Source organism: Malaya genurostris, chromosome 2 (assembly GCF_030247185.1).
Source record: "Malaya genurostris strain Urasoe2022 chromosome 2, Malgen_1.1, whole genome shotgun sequence".
In the NCBI taxonomy this organism is placed as follows: Eukaryota; Metazoa; Arthropoda; class Insecta; order Diptera; family Culicidae; genus Malaya; species Malaya genurostris.
The window spans coordinates 104,151,600-104,167,222 of record NC_080571.1 but is presented as its reverse complement, the minus strand read 5'-3'; the positions used below and the strand labels follow the sequence as shown (position 1 = coordinate 104,167,222).

Below are 15,623 nucleotides of genomic sequence, written 5' to 3'. Positions count from 1 at the left end.
TTCACTGAAAAGTCGACGTTGTGGCAGATGAAATTATCTTCAAAAAGTAAATGTCATGTACCAATCTAACGTTTAAAATAAAGAACCGATGAGATTTTGCAAATTTTATGCGTTTTATTGTTTAAAAAAGTTCTCAAGCTCTTAAAAAATCACCCTTTAGAACAGAATTCAGAGAAACAAAGGGTTGGCACAGAAGTTCACTGTTTACATAAAAACAACACTAAACATTACATATAATAACGACGTAATTAGTTTTTGTTTATTTTTCCAGATATGATTAATCCATAGCTACCAAAATTTTATAATAATATCTGGTCATGATGGACTTTCAGCTTCAAAAAAAAATTGCTGTGCGAAAATTTGATAGCTTCTGAGATGCGTTTTGCCCCATCTACCCCTATAACTTATTTGAAAGAGCTTATACGGCTTTATTGACGGAGACATGAATGTTGGCAATTTTTGATGTGGAACACATCTTTATTTTCTATATATGGGTGTAAATCAGAAACTCAAGAAAAACTACACGTAGAAATGTGGTCAGGTTTTAAACACTTACAGCTCAGTTTATTTTGTATCAATTATTAATATTATTTCATCATTTGAAAGGAAATATTTCTACGTTTCGATTTGAATGTATCAAGCCACGTATTTTCAGTTATATATGATTGAAATTTTGATTATTAGCGAGCAGCGTCCTATTTGGCTGCTAAAAATCTTCGGCATACCGGATTTCCCTGCCATAGACGACAGTTTTGAAGGAGTAAGCGATGTATCAAAGAGAGAGCATCGCTCTGATTGGTCAATCGATGCAAAAGCGAGGCTGTTGGAAGCACGCGAATCTATAAATAGAAGCGAAATTAAACCTAACGTTTCAGATTCAGTGGTTAGCTCTTTCTGAGTGAAGACGTAATCTCATTCGCTAGCAAGCCTTTCTGGATTCTACTCTCGCGCTGTTCGCAAGTTCGTCGTCATCCCAAGAAATGGGAAAACCAGGCTCTAGTAAAGGGCATTCCAGTACTGGCGCTGGAAAACGGCCGCTTGATCCTGATTCGAAAGCCAACGGTGACGAAGAGGCTGCAAGAAAACGTTTGTTGGAAAGCAACAGATTCTCTAACTTATCTAACGGTGAAGATATGGAAAATAAGGAGAAAATGCCACCCTTTTACGTAAAGGGTTTTCCGCCCACACTAAGGACGGACCTCAACAATCTCATCAACCATGGCGTAAAAGCAACAATTCGTCTGGGTACAAGATCGTCGTTCCAAATAGACATCATTTCAATGCAGTGCAAAATTATCTTAAGCAAGTGAAGTTTGAAAATTTTACACACGACATACCTTCCACTAAACCATTAAAGGTAGTCCTGCGAGGTTTACCCGATATGCTGACGAGTGAGCTACAGCAAGCTTTAACTGAAAAACTACTGAAACCGTTGGCGGTGTATAAGATAAGAAGACAGAATGAAAACACCAAGTATCGAGATCAACTCTACCTGATTCATTTAGAGAAAGGCTCTGTAACGCTAAATGAGTTAAAAAACATAAAAGCTCTCTTCCATATAATTGTTGAATGGGAGCGTTATAAACCCGTGCACCGTGATGTGACGCAATGCACCAATTGCTTGAATTTCGGACATGGAGCGAAAAACTGTTTCATCCGTTCCAAATGTATCAAGTGTGGCGAAAATCACAAACTAAATGAATGTTTGATGGATCAAATCGAAGAAAAATGTTTCAACTGTGACGAGAATCATCTTTCCACAAATAGAACCTGTAAAAAACGTGCGGAATACATCGAAATTCGCAACAAAAATGCAACCAAAAACCAACCCAGGAGAAGAACACTTCCTCCTCCAGCGATCAACGACCAGAACTACCCAATGCTAACTCCTCGATTGGGAATCCCTAATCTATTGCCGATAAATCCTCAACAACCACTGCTGAAAGCTTCATCATCTGGATCATCAAAGGCGGAAAAACGTGATGGACCATCGGTGCACTTGCCTCCAGGATTCCAATGTCAACAGAACAATGTTCCTCTCCCCCTGAGGAAACCTCACCGCTCTACACACCGGAGCAACTCGCCGTGTTATTTCAACATCTTGCAACTAGTCTGCGCAATTGCAAGTCTCGTTTCGAACAGATCTACACCCTTGGTTTATTTGTCATCGAAAATGGCTGCTAAATTGAAGCTGGTCAACTGGAACGCATGTTCACTCAAGAGCAAAATCATCGAATTGGGAGTCTTTCTTGAGGAGAAAAGGATTGAGATAGCTTTCATCACCGAAACTCACCTCAAACCTGAGGTGAACATCAATATACCAGGATTCCGCCTGGTAAGACGAGATCGACCGAACACCAGAGGGGGAGGTGTAGCTATTGCGATCAGGAATAACATCAACTGTCAACTACTACCGAGTTTTCAACTACAATTCATCGAAGCTGTAGGAGTGGAAATAACCACATCTGTCGGCACCATCACCTTCATCGTGGCATACTGCCCGAAACTAGCGTCAGCCCGCAATGAAACATCAACTTCTCTTCGGCAAGACATCATCAAGTTGACTCGACGGCAGGGTCAGTTCATCATTGCTGGCGACCTAAATGCGAAACACCAATCCTGGGGGAACCTGAGACGAAACCAAAACGGCGAAATATGGAGCAACGATGCAGATGAAGGGCATTATATCATCCTGGATCCAGTCGGTCCAACACGCTTGAATCGTTCCGGCATCCATGCAACATTGGACCTCTATATCACCAACACGAGCAGCATCACTCAACCGGTTGTCTATCAGGAGCTCAGCTCAGACCACTACCCGGTGGTGGCTGAAGTTGGCTCCTCGGTCAAACGATTTGAGTACAGCAGGCGAAACTATCATCTGGTCAACTGGGGACGGTTTCAACAATGTGTTGACAACAACATGAACTATAATCACCATCCAGAAACGCAGTCAGACATCGATCATCAACTCCACTCCATTGAAGCTGCTATCTCACAGGCACGTCAACAACATGTACCAGCTTCTCGTATGGTGAGTAACTATCTAAATATCGATAATCTTACTAAAGATCTCATCCGCCTACGTAACACCACTCGCAGACGGTACCAACGTACTGGGCTGCCTTCGTTAAAAACCGATGTCAATCGTATGACAAAAATCATTCAGGCTAGAATGATTGATCTCAAAAACAATAACTTTTCATCCAAAATTCGCGCTCTCCCAGATTGTTCAAAGCCGTTCTGGAAACTGACAAAAATTTTAAAAACTAAACCCAGGCCCATTCCACCGTTGTTGCCATTAGACATCAGCAACTGCCCAGTGGATCGTCTAATAACTCCCGTAGATAACATCCTGAACATAGAACTCAAACATATGAGCTTCGAGTTCTTCAATCATCTTGCAACGATCTTCAACCAATGTCTTCGACTTAGCTACTTCCCCTCGTTGTGGAAGTCAGCTAAGGTCATACCCATAAAGAAACCTGGGAAAGACCCTTCTTCTCCTAAAAGTTATCGTCCCATCAGCCTTCTCTCGGGGTTATCAAAGCTTTTCGAAAGGACTATCTATCGACGTCTGCTTGCATCCACCGAGCAACATAACATCCTACTCGATGAACAATTCGGTTTTCGACAAGGACGATCCACTGTCCACCAACTGACCCGCGTCACCAACATCCTCAAAAGGAACAAATCACTGTCCAAAACATCTGCTATGGCTCTACTCGACGTAGAAAAGGCCTTCGAGAACGTTTGGCATGATGGTCTGATATATAAACTCTGCAGGTACAATCTTCCTAGCTTCCTAGTCAAGATAATAAAAAGTTATTTGTCAGAGAGAACATTCAGAGTCTTCATTAACGGAGCAACATCCGACGCACAAGAAATTTCCGCTGGTGTTCCACAGGGAAGTATACTTGGTCCACTTTTATTCAACCTTTTCAGCTCGGACATACCCCCACTCCCAAAAAACGGAACTCTGTCGCTGTTCGCCGATGATACTGCAGTCGTCTACAATGGTAGGGTCATAAAATCGCTAACATCAAAACTCCAACAAGACCTGAATGTTCTGGCTGATTATTTTACAAGCTGGAAGATCTGTATAAATGCATCGAAGACACAGACCATTATTTTCCTACATTCAAAATCCCAGAGACTTGTTCCGGCTGAGGACTGTAAAATAACCCTAAACGGCACAGCGGTGGAATGGACCAATGAAGCAGTCTACCTAGGCTTGACTCTGGACAGCAAGATGATCTTCAGGCAACAGGTTGACAAAACGGTCAATAAATGTAACATTCTACTAAAATTATTGTATCCATTAATAAACCGTAAGTCGACCTTATCCCTGAGGAACAAGCTTGCTGTCTACAAACAAATCATCCTTCCCGTGATTGAATACGGAGTGCCAATTTGGGAGAGTTGCGCAAAAACTCATCACCTAAAACTTCAACGTGTTCAGAATAAATTCCTCTGAATTATTTTGAACACCCCTTCACGAACAAGAACAACCGAGATTCATCGTCTAGCCGGAATGCAAACTTTGGCGGAGAGATTTCAAAACAACATGCGACGGTTCAAGGACCGATGCGAAGCCTCTGAAAAGCCCACCATACGAGAACTGGTAATACATTAGGTTAAGATAGTTTTTAAGTAGGTAGGTTATACAATTAATTAAATTCGGCGCGCAAAATTTTATCCGCTTCAGTTGAACGAACCGTCGCACAAAGCATACCAAAAAAAACGGACACATAGAAACAAGAACTTTTTTCAATGATTGAGCGCAGTGGGCTTACCTCTCGTTATATTGGCTTGTAAAAAAGACTGGACGTAATGGATTTTTGAATCCTTCACACTTTGAATATATGCTAATTCAATCGTTATTGTTAGTGATTACTCTTACACTAGAGCTATAAATCATGAGTAATTATGAATGACTAACATGAGGCTATATGTATATGTATTGACCATCTTGCTAACCATGTATATGCCTGAGTTTAGTAGCAAGCATGGATTCTCCTTCAAAAGAACGATTGAAGACGAGATAACGTTCAAGTATTTTCGATATCTTTGCCAGTCGTTCACCAGGCCTTCCCGCCGATGAGATAGAATTTACGTAAAAGTATTTACTTGACTCGCATGAATTCATCTTACCGTGCAGTTAGAATTATTTAGTGAATCTTTTCTCAAGCACATATTTGGGGCACGAAATTAAATATAAAGTTATTTCGTAGTTCATTATTATTCAATCGATTTTGAAAGGAAAATCAAGCGTTGATTCATTGTATTCATAATAATTGAAAAACCAATGAATTCCATGCTGACTGGCTCGAAGCTGACTCTCAATTTTTATCACATTGTTTGTATCACAGGTTAATGCACGATAATACTTGGCTTGTATTCATTTCATTCAGTAGCTTGTCAATGATGAAGTAATAGTTTTGCAATAAAAATTGGTACAATCTAAAATAATACCTGTTATCCCAAGTAGCAATTCGCAACTAGTTCTGATACGACAAAGTCCAAACTATGTTGCAACAAGAGCACAAATATGTGTTTTATGTTATACTGGTTAAAACATGGTGACAGCAATGTTTCATCATAACATAACTAGTTACGAAATAGTTATTTGGGTTTCCAATCATAACATCTTTTTGTCATATTGAATTAAATATAATTTATAAGCTATCGTTACTTAATCCAAACATATTTTTAATCACAACAATGCTTCTAGCCACTAGTTGAAAATAAGTTTATTTGACTTCAATAGTAGCAACCCATAACTAGTTTTGATATCACTTAACCCAACTGTGCTGCAACAAGAGCACGAACATGTTTTTTATGTTATACTGGTTGAAACAAGGTGACAGCAGTGTTTCTTTATAACGTAAACATTAAGCTAACTATCATGTGTAAGTTATCGTTACTTGATTCTAACATATCTTTAATCACAGCTATGTTGTTAGCTACTAGTTGAAAAAAGGCTTATTATCCGTTGCGAAACCATTATAAATACGTTAACGTATATGTGAATCGTTACTGTGAATTGATATAGCAATAACATAGATATTATAAGATTATAACATTTAATTTCTTCATTGATTCAGATAGTTATCGATAGGTTTTCCCAACGTTATGATAACTAAAATGCAAACAAAACAACCTTTGGTGGCTTGAATATGGCGAACACAATATGGAGTCTCATGAAGTGTATGAAACGTAAATAAAACCAGGATATTACTTTTTTCAAAACTACTTTTTGCCGAAAATAGTGAAAGGTAGAATAGTCATTTTTGTTCTATTCACTGTCATAAACACGAAGAAAATAATATAGGGATTGAACATCGATTGTGATAATATTATAGTTCTCATGATATATGAATTTAAAATGATAAGAAATCACTCTACTTGGAATAATTTTGAGCATTCTGAACATAGAGTTATTTTGTTGTTTATTTTTATATCTTTATAAACAGATTTTGATTGAAGGCGCATAAAAAACAGTTAAGTAAAATTGAATTCCGCTCGACAGTTTTTGGATCGTTGTGAAATTTGTACCTTGTATCAAGTTTGTGATATAAAGTACTCTTCTGCTTTTTTATTGATGATAGAAAAGTATTCTGGATTCATTCAATGTCGATGGTGACTAAGTTTCAACTAGTTTACTTGGAAACAAGTTATTTTCAAGTTATGAAAAGATAAGTTATTTCAGTATGGCACTACAACGTAACGACAACATATTTTTGGCCGACTTAACAACTAGTAGAAACTGCGCTTTTTGAGTCATGCAAGTGGTTAGAAGTTAGTAACAATCACTCAAATATCTGGTTGCAAACTAGTCACAAACAAGCTAGCGTAACAAAAATTGTTACTTGGGATACGATATTACACAGCCAAGCATTATTGCTTCAGCAACATCAATGCATTGAACTCAACAGAATTGGACATTATTAGCATTATATATGACAATTACTTAGAAAACAAACGATTTCTTACAATACCAATACAATTATTGTATTCAACGCGTTTTTATTTCAACACAAAACCCAATGCTGCATAAATTCGCGTCATTATTTTGAATGTAATTTTTGCTCACGATATAATGCCACTGAGCCCACCTTGCATTTCTCACACCACCTCAATACGAAACAGCAGCGCGCAAGCAATAAAAAAATGCGGAAAAGTTTATGTGAACTTTTTCAAATTTCAGTTTTTTTAGCTAAAATTTTATAATTTTGAGTTGCATTTTCAGATTCTTTGTAAAATTCTGCTACAAACACTACTTTTCAGTTCTAAAATCATTCCCGTGGAACGGAACAGTAACCGTTTATACATTTCAAAAACCAATTACGGCTCGGCAAAGCAAAATTTCAAAATTCTAAGAATACTTAGTTATGATAAATTTGATTTCGAAAACTTAAGTGTTTTTGGTTTTCGAAAATCGGTCTAGTTTTTGAATAATTGATCAAAAACGCGATTTTCGCATTCCGCTACATTTCACCATAAGGGCTGAGGCCAGTTGTTAGCGTAAAACCGTGTGGCTCGCTGTGCGTATTACATTTCTCTCCATGCCCTCTCGTAAATGTGTAAAATGACTCTCGATGTGGCCGGGTGGCCAAGAATGTTTTGATATTCTCGGTTACAAGTTTGACTACATCACATAAAATCCAATAAAGCTACTGCTTGTTTGGCAGCCTTGCTGAGCCGATTTTGTTTCTCTCTCATGTTTCGTTACGTTACAAGAGCAGAAAAAATGTTGCCGCCATAGAAATGGACTTATCTTTACAAAAATAACATTCACTTAATTTTTATCGCGACAACATATATGTTTTTATGCACTAATCGCATCTAAACTAAATTATCTAGACATTGTCGAGATAAATTTTTGATCCATGCTTTTGAAGGCGAGATATTCAATGAACAAGTTGAAAGTTGTCGTTTTCAGCTATGCAATTCTTCCTTCAGAAAAAAAAACTTTCCCGACCGCCTTAAGTCAATGAATCATTCTGAAATTTTCACAGAATAATCTAAACTAATTTTAAATGGATTGGCAGTTGGGTTTTTTGATATTCGTCACCGTTTCTAAGAAAAAAAAACAGATTTGAAACGTAAAAATAGCCCTTTAAAAGTTCTAAAACACACTGGCCTCAGCCCTTAATTGGTATGCTCTGATCTTGTGTCATGCAAGCTCGGAATTCCATGTTAAGTCGTTTCCTCGTGAGAAATTGACAACTACCCCTGGATAAATTTTGAGTGCCTTAGATTAATTTCTAATTTATATTAGATGAACTCGATTGATATGGAGAAATAGTTCATCGCTTCAACCGGAATCGCAGAATGGTAGAGAAACTTAACGCTAAAAAAACTGCTTGCATAAAAAACTTGAACACAAGCTTGGCGAAGAGAAGCTTAATTTTCGAAATCGCAAGTATGTACAAAGATATAATTGCATACATTTGGGATAATGGTGCAATTTCGTCGGTTATAAAACAAATGCAAATCAAGACAAATCTCGATGAACATTAGAAAAGGTCCCAAGTCTCTTGGTTTACTTTCTCTTTCAATTATTACGGCGAATTCCAGTAATTTCGAACAAATTCTACAGTGCATATCGAAAGTTAATGGTTTTTGCTATAATCCTATGTGAAGTGTCGGATGGAAAGATTGCTGATTGGACCGTAATACTCGAAAGAGAAAGCAAACAAAGAGAAACTGTCATTTGCACTTAGGACCTTTTATCGTGTTTGTCTTCAAATGATACTCGGTGTTGTTTCGGATTGATTGAATTTTTTGATTGTAGATCATTGGAAATTTTGGTTGCCTTGCTCCACATCAATGGCTCGAACAACCCCATGGGGCTGATCCTTGTAGTTTTTTAAGTATCTTCTCTCTATCAGATAATATTTGAACACTTTGTCACGACAATGTATGGTTGGAAAAACTTATGCGAATGGCGGCCATTTTAATCAATCAGTACAATATTCATGAGACTTCAAAACATGAATTTTAATTTCTTGCGTTTGGTAAACTGTTTCAACTTTGATCGATGAAACATTAATAATAATCACCAATAAAAATTCTATCTGAATACATTTTGACTTTTTAGCTCCAAATTGCATATGATGGGAATGAAAATATGAATATTAAGTACAATGATCAACTTCACCATAAATATCAAATTGGACATAAATTTTGAGTAGATATGATAAATTTACACAATCTTGAATTCTATATATTTTAGTTTTGATCATCGGATGCCAATATTTGGTAACAATTTTTCTGCTTCCATGTGACCGATATAAATCAAATCAAATCATCGTTACTGACAACTCCGCCTCTTACGCTTTTCAGGTTACATAACAGTTATCATGCACGTTGCTATGTCTTCAAATTATTATATGAATTTGCTTCATATAGGATACAGCCATTGAAGTGTAATAACGTGTGCTACTTGGAAATACATAAAACTGTACTGGATGACAGGAAAGACAAAGTGTGCGAGCTTACTTACCTTACCTAACAGCTATAGGCCTGGGGTGTCCTTTGCTGTATCAAGTATACGTCTCTACATAACTCGGTCCATGGCTGCTCGTCGCCAGCCACTCAAGGCACGGATGCTGGGTGATCTCAGAACCCTCCACTTGATCGATCCACCTTGCTCGCTGCGTTCCTCTTCTTCTTGTACCAGTCGGATTAGATTCAAGAATCATTTTCACTGGGCTGTCGTCCGACATCCTTATGACATTCCCAGCTCATCGTAGACGTCCGATTTTAGCTGTCCGTACGATAGGTTGTTCTCCTAGCAGCTGTTGCAATTCGTGATTGATACGCCGTCTCCACGTTCCGTCTTCCATCTGCACTCCGCCATAGATGGTCCTCAGTACCTTTTTTCAAAAAACACTGAGGGCGCGTTGGTCCTCTTCCAGCATAGTACAGGTCTCGTGGCTATAGAGAACAACCGGTCTAATGAGCGTTTTGTAGATAATCGGTTTCGTGCGGTGGCGTACTTTTCTCGATCGGATGGATTTGCTGAGTCCAAAGTACACACGATTCCCTGCCCAAATACGTCTATGAATTTCTCTGCTGGTGTCATTATCGGCGGTCACCAGTGAGCCCAAAAACACGAACTCGTCTACCACCTCGATATCGTCACCGTCTATCAATATTCGTGGTGGGAGGCGTAGTGTTTCTTCTCTAGAGCCTCTTCCTCTCATGTATTTCGTTTTCGACGCATTTATGGCCAGTCCGATACGCCTAGCTTCAGCTTTCAGTCCGATGTAGGTTTCCATAATCTTCTCAAGGTTACGTGTCACAATATCAATATCGTCAGCGAAGCCAAAAAGTTGTACGGACTTTCGGAAGATCGTGCCACTCGTGTCGATCCTCGCTCTTCGAATCACACCTTCCAGGGCAATATTGAACAAGATACAGGAATGTCCATCACCTTGACGTAGCCCTCTCCGAGATTCGAAGGGACTCGAGAGCGTCCCAGATACTCGAACGTAGCACATCACTCTATCCATCGTTGCTTTGACCAATCGCGTCAGTTTATCCGGGAAACCGTATTCGTGCATTATCTGCCATAGCTGTTCTCGATCGATTGTGTCGTATGCCGCTTTGAAGTCAATGAATAGGTGATGCGTGGGTACCTTATCGTCTTATCGCGAATATGTGATCCGTAGTGGCGCGGGCTCCAGTAAATCCCGCTTGGTACGTGATAGACGACGGCAAAGGATTTGGGAGAGTACCTTGTAGGCGGCGTTCAGCAATGTGATTGCGCGGTAATTGCAACAGTCTAGCTTATCGCCTTTTTTGTAGACGGGACATACCACTCCATCCATCCATTCCTGCGGTAGAATCTCCTCCTCCCAAATCCTAGAAATCATCCAGTGCAGCGCTCTAGCCAGTGCCTCTCCTCCATGTTTGAGCAGCTCGCCTGGCAACTGGTCATTGCCCGCGGCTTTGTTGTTCCTAAGCTTGCCGATCTCCTCACTTATCTCCGACAGATCAGGGGCTGGGGATCTGTCGTCGTCTGAGCATGCACCCAGATTGATTCCTGTGCCGTTCTCTGTATCTTGTGCTTCGCCATTCAGATGCTCGCCATAGTACTGCTTCCACCTGTCGATCACCTCCATTCGTTCGTGAGAAGGTTACCACTGGTATCTCTGCACATTTCGGCCTGTGGCGTGTAGCCTCTAGGTAAGCGGTTCACCTTTTCATAGAACTTCCGTGTGTCATTTTCGCGGTACAGCTGTTCCATCGCTTCGCGATCTTGGTCTTCCTGGTGACGCTTTTTCCTCCGGAAAACCGTTTTCTGTCTATTCCGCGCCTGTCTGTATCGTTCCTCGTTCGCTCTCGTGCGGTGTTGCAGCATCCTCGCCCTTGCTGCATTCTTCTCTTCGACCAACTGCTGACATTCGCCGTCAAACCAGTCATTTCCTCGATTCGATAACCTCGTACCTCGTACGGTTGCAGCAGTGCTACTCACGGCGGACCTTATGTTCCTCCAGCCGGCTTCAAGAGTCGCCGCGCCAAGCTGCTCTTTTGTTGGTAGCACTAGCTCCAGTTGGTAGCACTAGCTGCGCGTATTCCTCTGCAGTACGAATGCTACGTAGCTGCTCGATATTGAGTCCCGGCGTTCCTGTGCGACGAGTATTGTGCACCGTCGATAGTTTTGAGCGCATACAAACCGCGACAAGGTAGTTGTCAGAATCAATATTGGCACTGCGGTGAGTGCGGACATTGATGACGTCGGAGAAGAATCGCCGTCGATGAGAACGTGGTCGATTTGATTTTCCGTATGTTGATCAGGTGATCTCCCGGTGGCTTTGTGAATATCTTCGCGGGGGTGCTTCGAACTACCATTCCTCGGGAGGCTGCAAAGTTTACGCATCGTTAACCGTTGTCGTTTGTTACCGCGTGCAGGCTAAAAAGGCCAGTAAAATTCATGCTAATCTAACATTAGGTCATTATAAATGAAATTTTCTGTTATTTAACATATTAGATCTTTAAAAATTACATCGTATGAGGGATTAAGTTACCTGTAAAATTAAATTTTGTTTTGTGTGCATGGCAATACAATATGAATTGTGTGGTTTCACATGCCTACCCAGCTACAGCATCTTTGATATCGCCAACCTACATTCGGATTCAACTCTACCATGGAAAATAGAGATCTAGCTTTGACTGAGCAGAAAAAAACAATGAAACTTATAGCCAAAAATCAACAAGGTATGATTTCTCGAATTCAAATTAGATAACGAGATGATACTGCTTTTTAAGTTAACACATTTAAGCTATTCATAACTCTAAAAGCGAAACTCTATTTCAAATGTAATTCAGTAGCATGCTTTATGAGACACGAATCGCCAGCCTTCACTTTTTTCGTTGAATGTTGATCTGGTCTTTCTTTCTGTGGAACATAAACTTGTCAAATAATATTACTCCGTAATTTCAACTGCTGTAGGTATATTTCTCAAAAGCTAAACATGACTGGATCAATCGTTGCTATTTCATTTACTAATCCTTCTTATTTCCTCCCATACGTTTTCCGATAGAAGTCGATGAACATGACTAGCATGAAGAAATTCTGTACCATAATAGTCCAATGCCAGAACTTTGATATGCCACATTCAAAGTTCATGACCGCCGGTAATCCAAAGTACACCACTAGCCCGGCAAATTGCACCATTTGCGAAATTGTGACGAATTTTTTCCAACGAACATTTTTTGATAATTCTGGTTGGTAAACAGTCAAAAAGAAATAGAAGTACATAATTGCGTGGACGTAGGTGTTAATCAGGGCAAGCATAGCTCCATGTCCACCGGCGTATATTCGGACGTAGAAAAACGGACCCAATATCATTCCCGTATGATGGTAAACATGAAGAAACGAAACGCGGTTTTGTCTTTTCCGAAGTACGAAGAATATCTTGAAAGCAAAGCTAATTAGTGAAGTATTATTACGAACCAATAATTCTTCAAAAAACTAACCGTATCGACCAAATCGAATACTTTGAGCAGATAATACAAATGCAAAAAATGCACTTCCTTCATTGCCGTAACACTGTATGAACGATCAACCGGTTCGCAAAACAAAGATACGCGTTTTTCGATCATAAATTTTGTACCCTGAAATTCAACTATCGTAATTTTAAACACGCATGGTAGTAAAAAAAACATACTTACGATGCAAGCTAGGTAAATGTTGAAAATTACTTGTAGAATGTTGTACAGTAACATTGTCCACCGGAGATCGAAAGCCTTCCGATTAGCCATTATTCTAGGTCCGAGGTTTCGAACAAAGTACAAATAACTAGCAATCAGTACGACTGGCATCCAGGGAGGATTCAACAGGAGCAGGCCAGTTGTTCGAGGATCTAAAATTATCACGATTCAAATTGTGTATTCAGATAACAGATGAACAGGTTATACCTTGCGCATCGTGATAGTAAAAATTATAATACTCGTATAGAGACTTCAATACAAGAGCCATTTTTAGGTCTCACAAGTGATAAACAATCTTATTCTTCTAGACTAGAGCACCACCGTTGATAACAAACTGTATTACCGCACTACAACAGTACAATAGTGTGCACACATTTTTGAAACATTAAATATTGATATTCAATTCATTGTGCTAATTGCATACCCTAAAGGTAGGTCAATACCGGTTGACCCTTGAATTTGAAATCACAAACGATACTCATACTGAGCGTAATGATAGTCGATACACACATCGATGGTGAAAAGTGAAATGTGTATTTTTTAGCGCATATCAGATGTCATGATTGGCCTTACTTTATCAATGAATCTAGTCCTGTTAAGTATTTGACAGTCTCTATTTGATCGACCATTCTTACTCAACGTGCTATTGTCAATATTATAATGGGGGATTTTTTGAGAGGTATCGGATTTGATTTAAAAACACAACAAATTTGAGAAAATTGATTAAATGAATGAAATCTTTATTGGAATCGATAGAATGATCAATATAATTTAATGTTTGAAAATGATTTCATGTTACCAGCGAACGACTGCAACTTGGTTAAAGCCGGGTATAAATAAGCGACATAAAAAAAAAGATTTCATGCAAATGTTGGCGCGGCTCCGCTTGAGATGGCCCATGTGCAATATCCAATTTTGACACACTCTCTCCAACATATCGGCCGGTATTTCACGAATAATGCCACCGGACCATAATCCACACCAAACAGTGACATTCGTGGGATGCATTGGTAGCTCTTGCTGCTTCGTCGCTGAACACATTTTTTTTTGATAAAAAAGATCTTCTTCCAACTTTGCCAGCACTCATTCATGATTAAATTATAGACCAAACGACGATTCATGATTAAATTATAAACCGAACTGAACAAGTTTGACAATGACACAAGACACGATTTACGCGTGATCTGTCAAAAACAGTGTTGCCAAAAAAATAACAGAAAAAATCATCCTTTATATTGATTCAATTTGCCCATGTTTTATCTATATAAGGAGAATCTTTTTCAGGGGGCCTGAAATTCGAAGACTTAAAATGGTTTTTGATTCTTCATAATGAAAAAAATAATAAAATTAAAAACTCATTGGGCATGTGTATTATTTTGTTAAGTTTGTGTGTTTCTCTTAATTTGACAATATTCTCATGCCAACATTTTTTAAGAAAACTAGTAAATTAGCGAAATAATAAATTTGCCTGATATGGGTATCGAAAAATGATGCCTTCAAACGGTTGAACTAAAGTTAAGCACTGATAATTTAAGTCAATTCATATGACCTTGGGTGCATCAACCGCTGGGAATTGGAATTTCCTAATTTTTAGGAATCTAATGATAGGTGGTCAGCAGAGGTGGATTATAATTCACACCGGTACGTGCATGTGTTGATAATGTTAAGAAAAGCGATTTCGTACACGCGATAATGAAAACGATAACCGATACCGGTTTTAAGAACACGAGTTTTCAACCGCATTGAAAAAAAACAGAATCGCGAGAAAAATCATAGCCTCACGGCTGAAAGAATTTCAATACAGCTAATAACATATATTCTGTGATTAATAATAACAATCACAAAGCATGTTATTCAGTTGATGAATTTAATTTATTATTTGAATATCATACACAAAAGTAACAGGAGTGCAGGTTTTGCTACGGCAATTCAAACGCGCAATTCAAACGCAGCGCGTGCTGTGTGTTTGAAACCCTTCGCTTCTGTTACTTCAATAAATTAAATTCATGTCGAAAAGCATTTTATTGCTAGTACATAAACATCATCATCAGTATCAAACAGCTGGAAGTAAAACAGTCTTTTGTCGCACTAATCACTATACGTGGAGTGAAATATTTTTTTTACTAATTTCGCATTGCGTATCGCTATTGTCAAGGGAATGCTGCCGAATTAACAATATCAATGTGATTGCGATTCAAACTTATTATTTTCATCTAGCATTCATCCCTCTTAAACTGGCATTAATTTTATTGTGAATCAAACAATCGGTTGTGAATTCGAACACGGGTTGCATCAAACGAGAACATATGTTCAAACTGCATAAGCCATGCCGTAACGAAACCGGTATTTTTCTCAACTCTGGGGGTAACGAGTGTTATTAAATTAATCAATCAAGA

The 15,623-nt window shown here is 38.9% G+C and overlaps 1 protein-coding gene across 1 annotated transcript; it reads right to left on the bottom strand.

Moving 5' to 3' along the window:
• Nucleotides 1-12,440: 12,440 nt before the first annotated feature.
• Nucleotides 12,441-13,787, bottom strand: LOC131433117 (elongation of very long chain fatty acids protein AAEL008004-like). The gene is made up of 4 exons (XM_058599937.1): nt 13,435-13,787; nt 13,189-13,379; nt 12,994-13,131; nt 12,441-12,931 (listed from the first exon to the last, which is right to left on the bottom strand). Exons 1-4 carry the CDS (start codon nt 13,493-13,495, stop codon nt 12,530-12,532), a joined length of 792 nt encoding a protein of 263 aa, XP_058455920.1. The 5' UTR covers nt 13,496-13,787; the 3' UTR covers nt 12,441-12,529.
• Nucleotides 13,788-15,623: the final 1,836 nt, after the last annotated feature.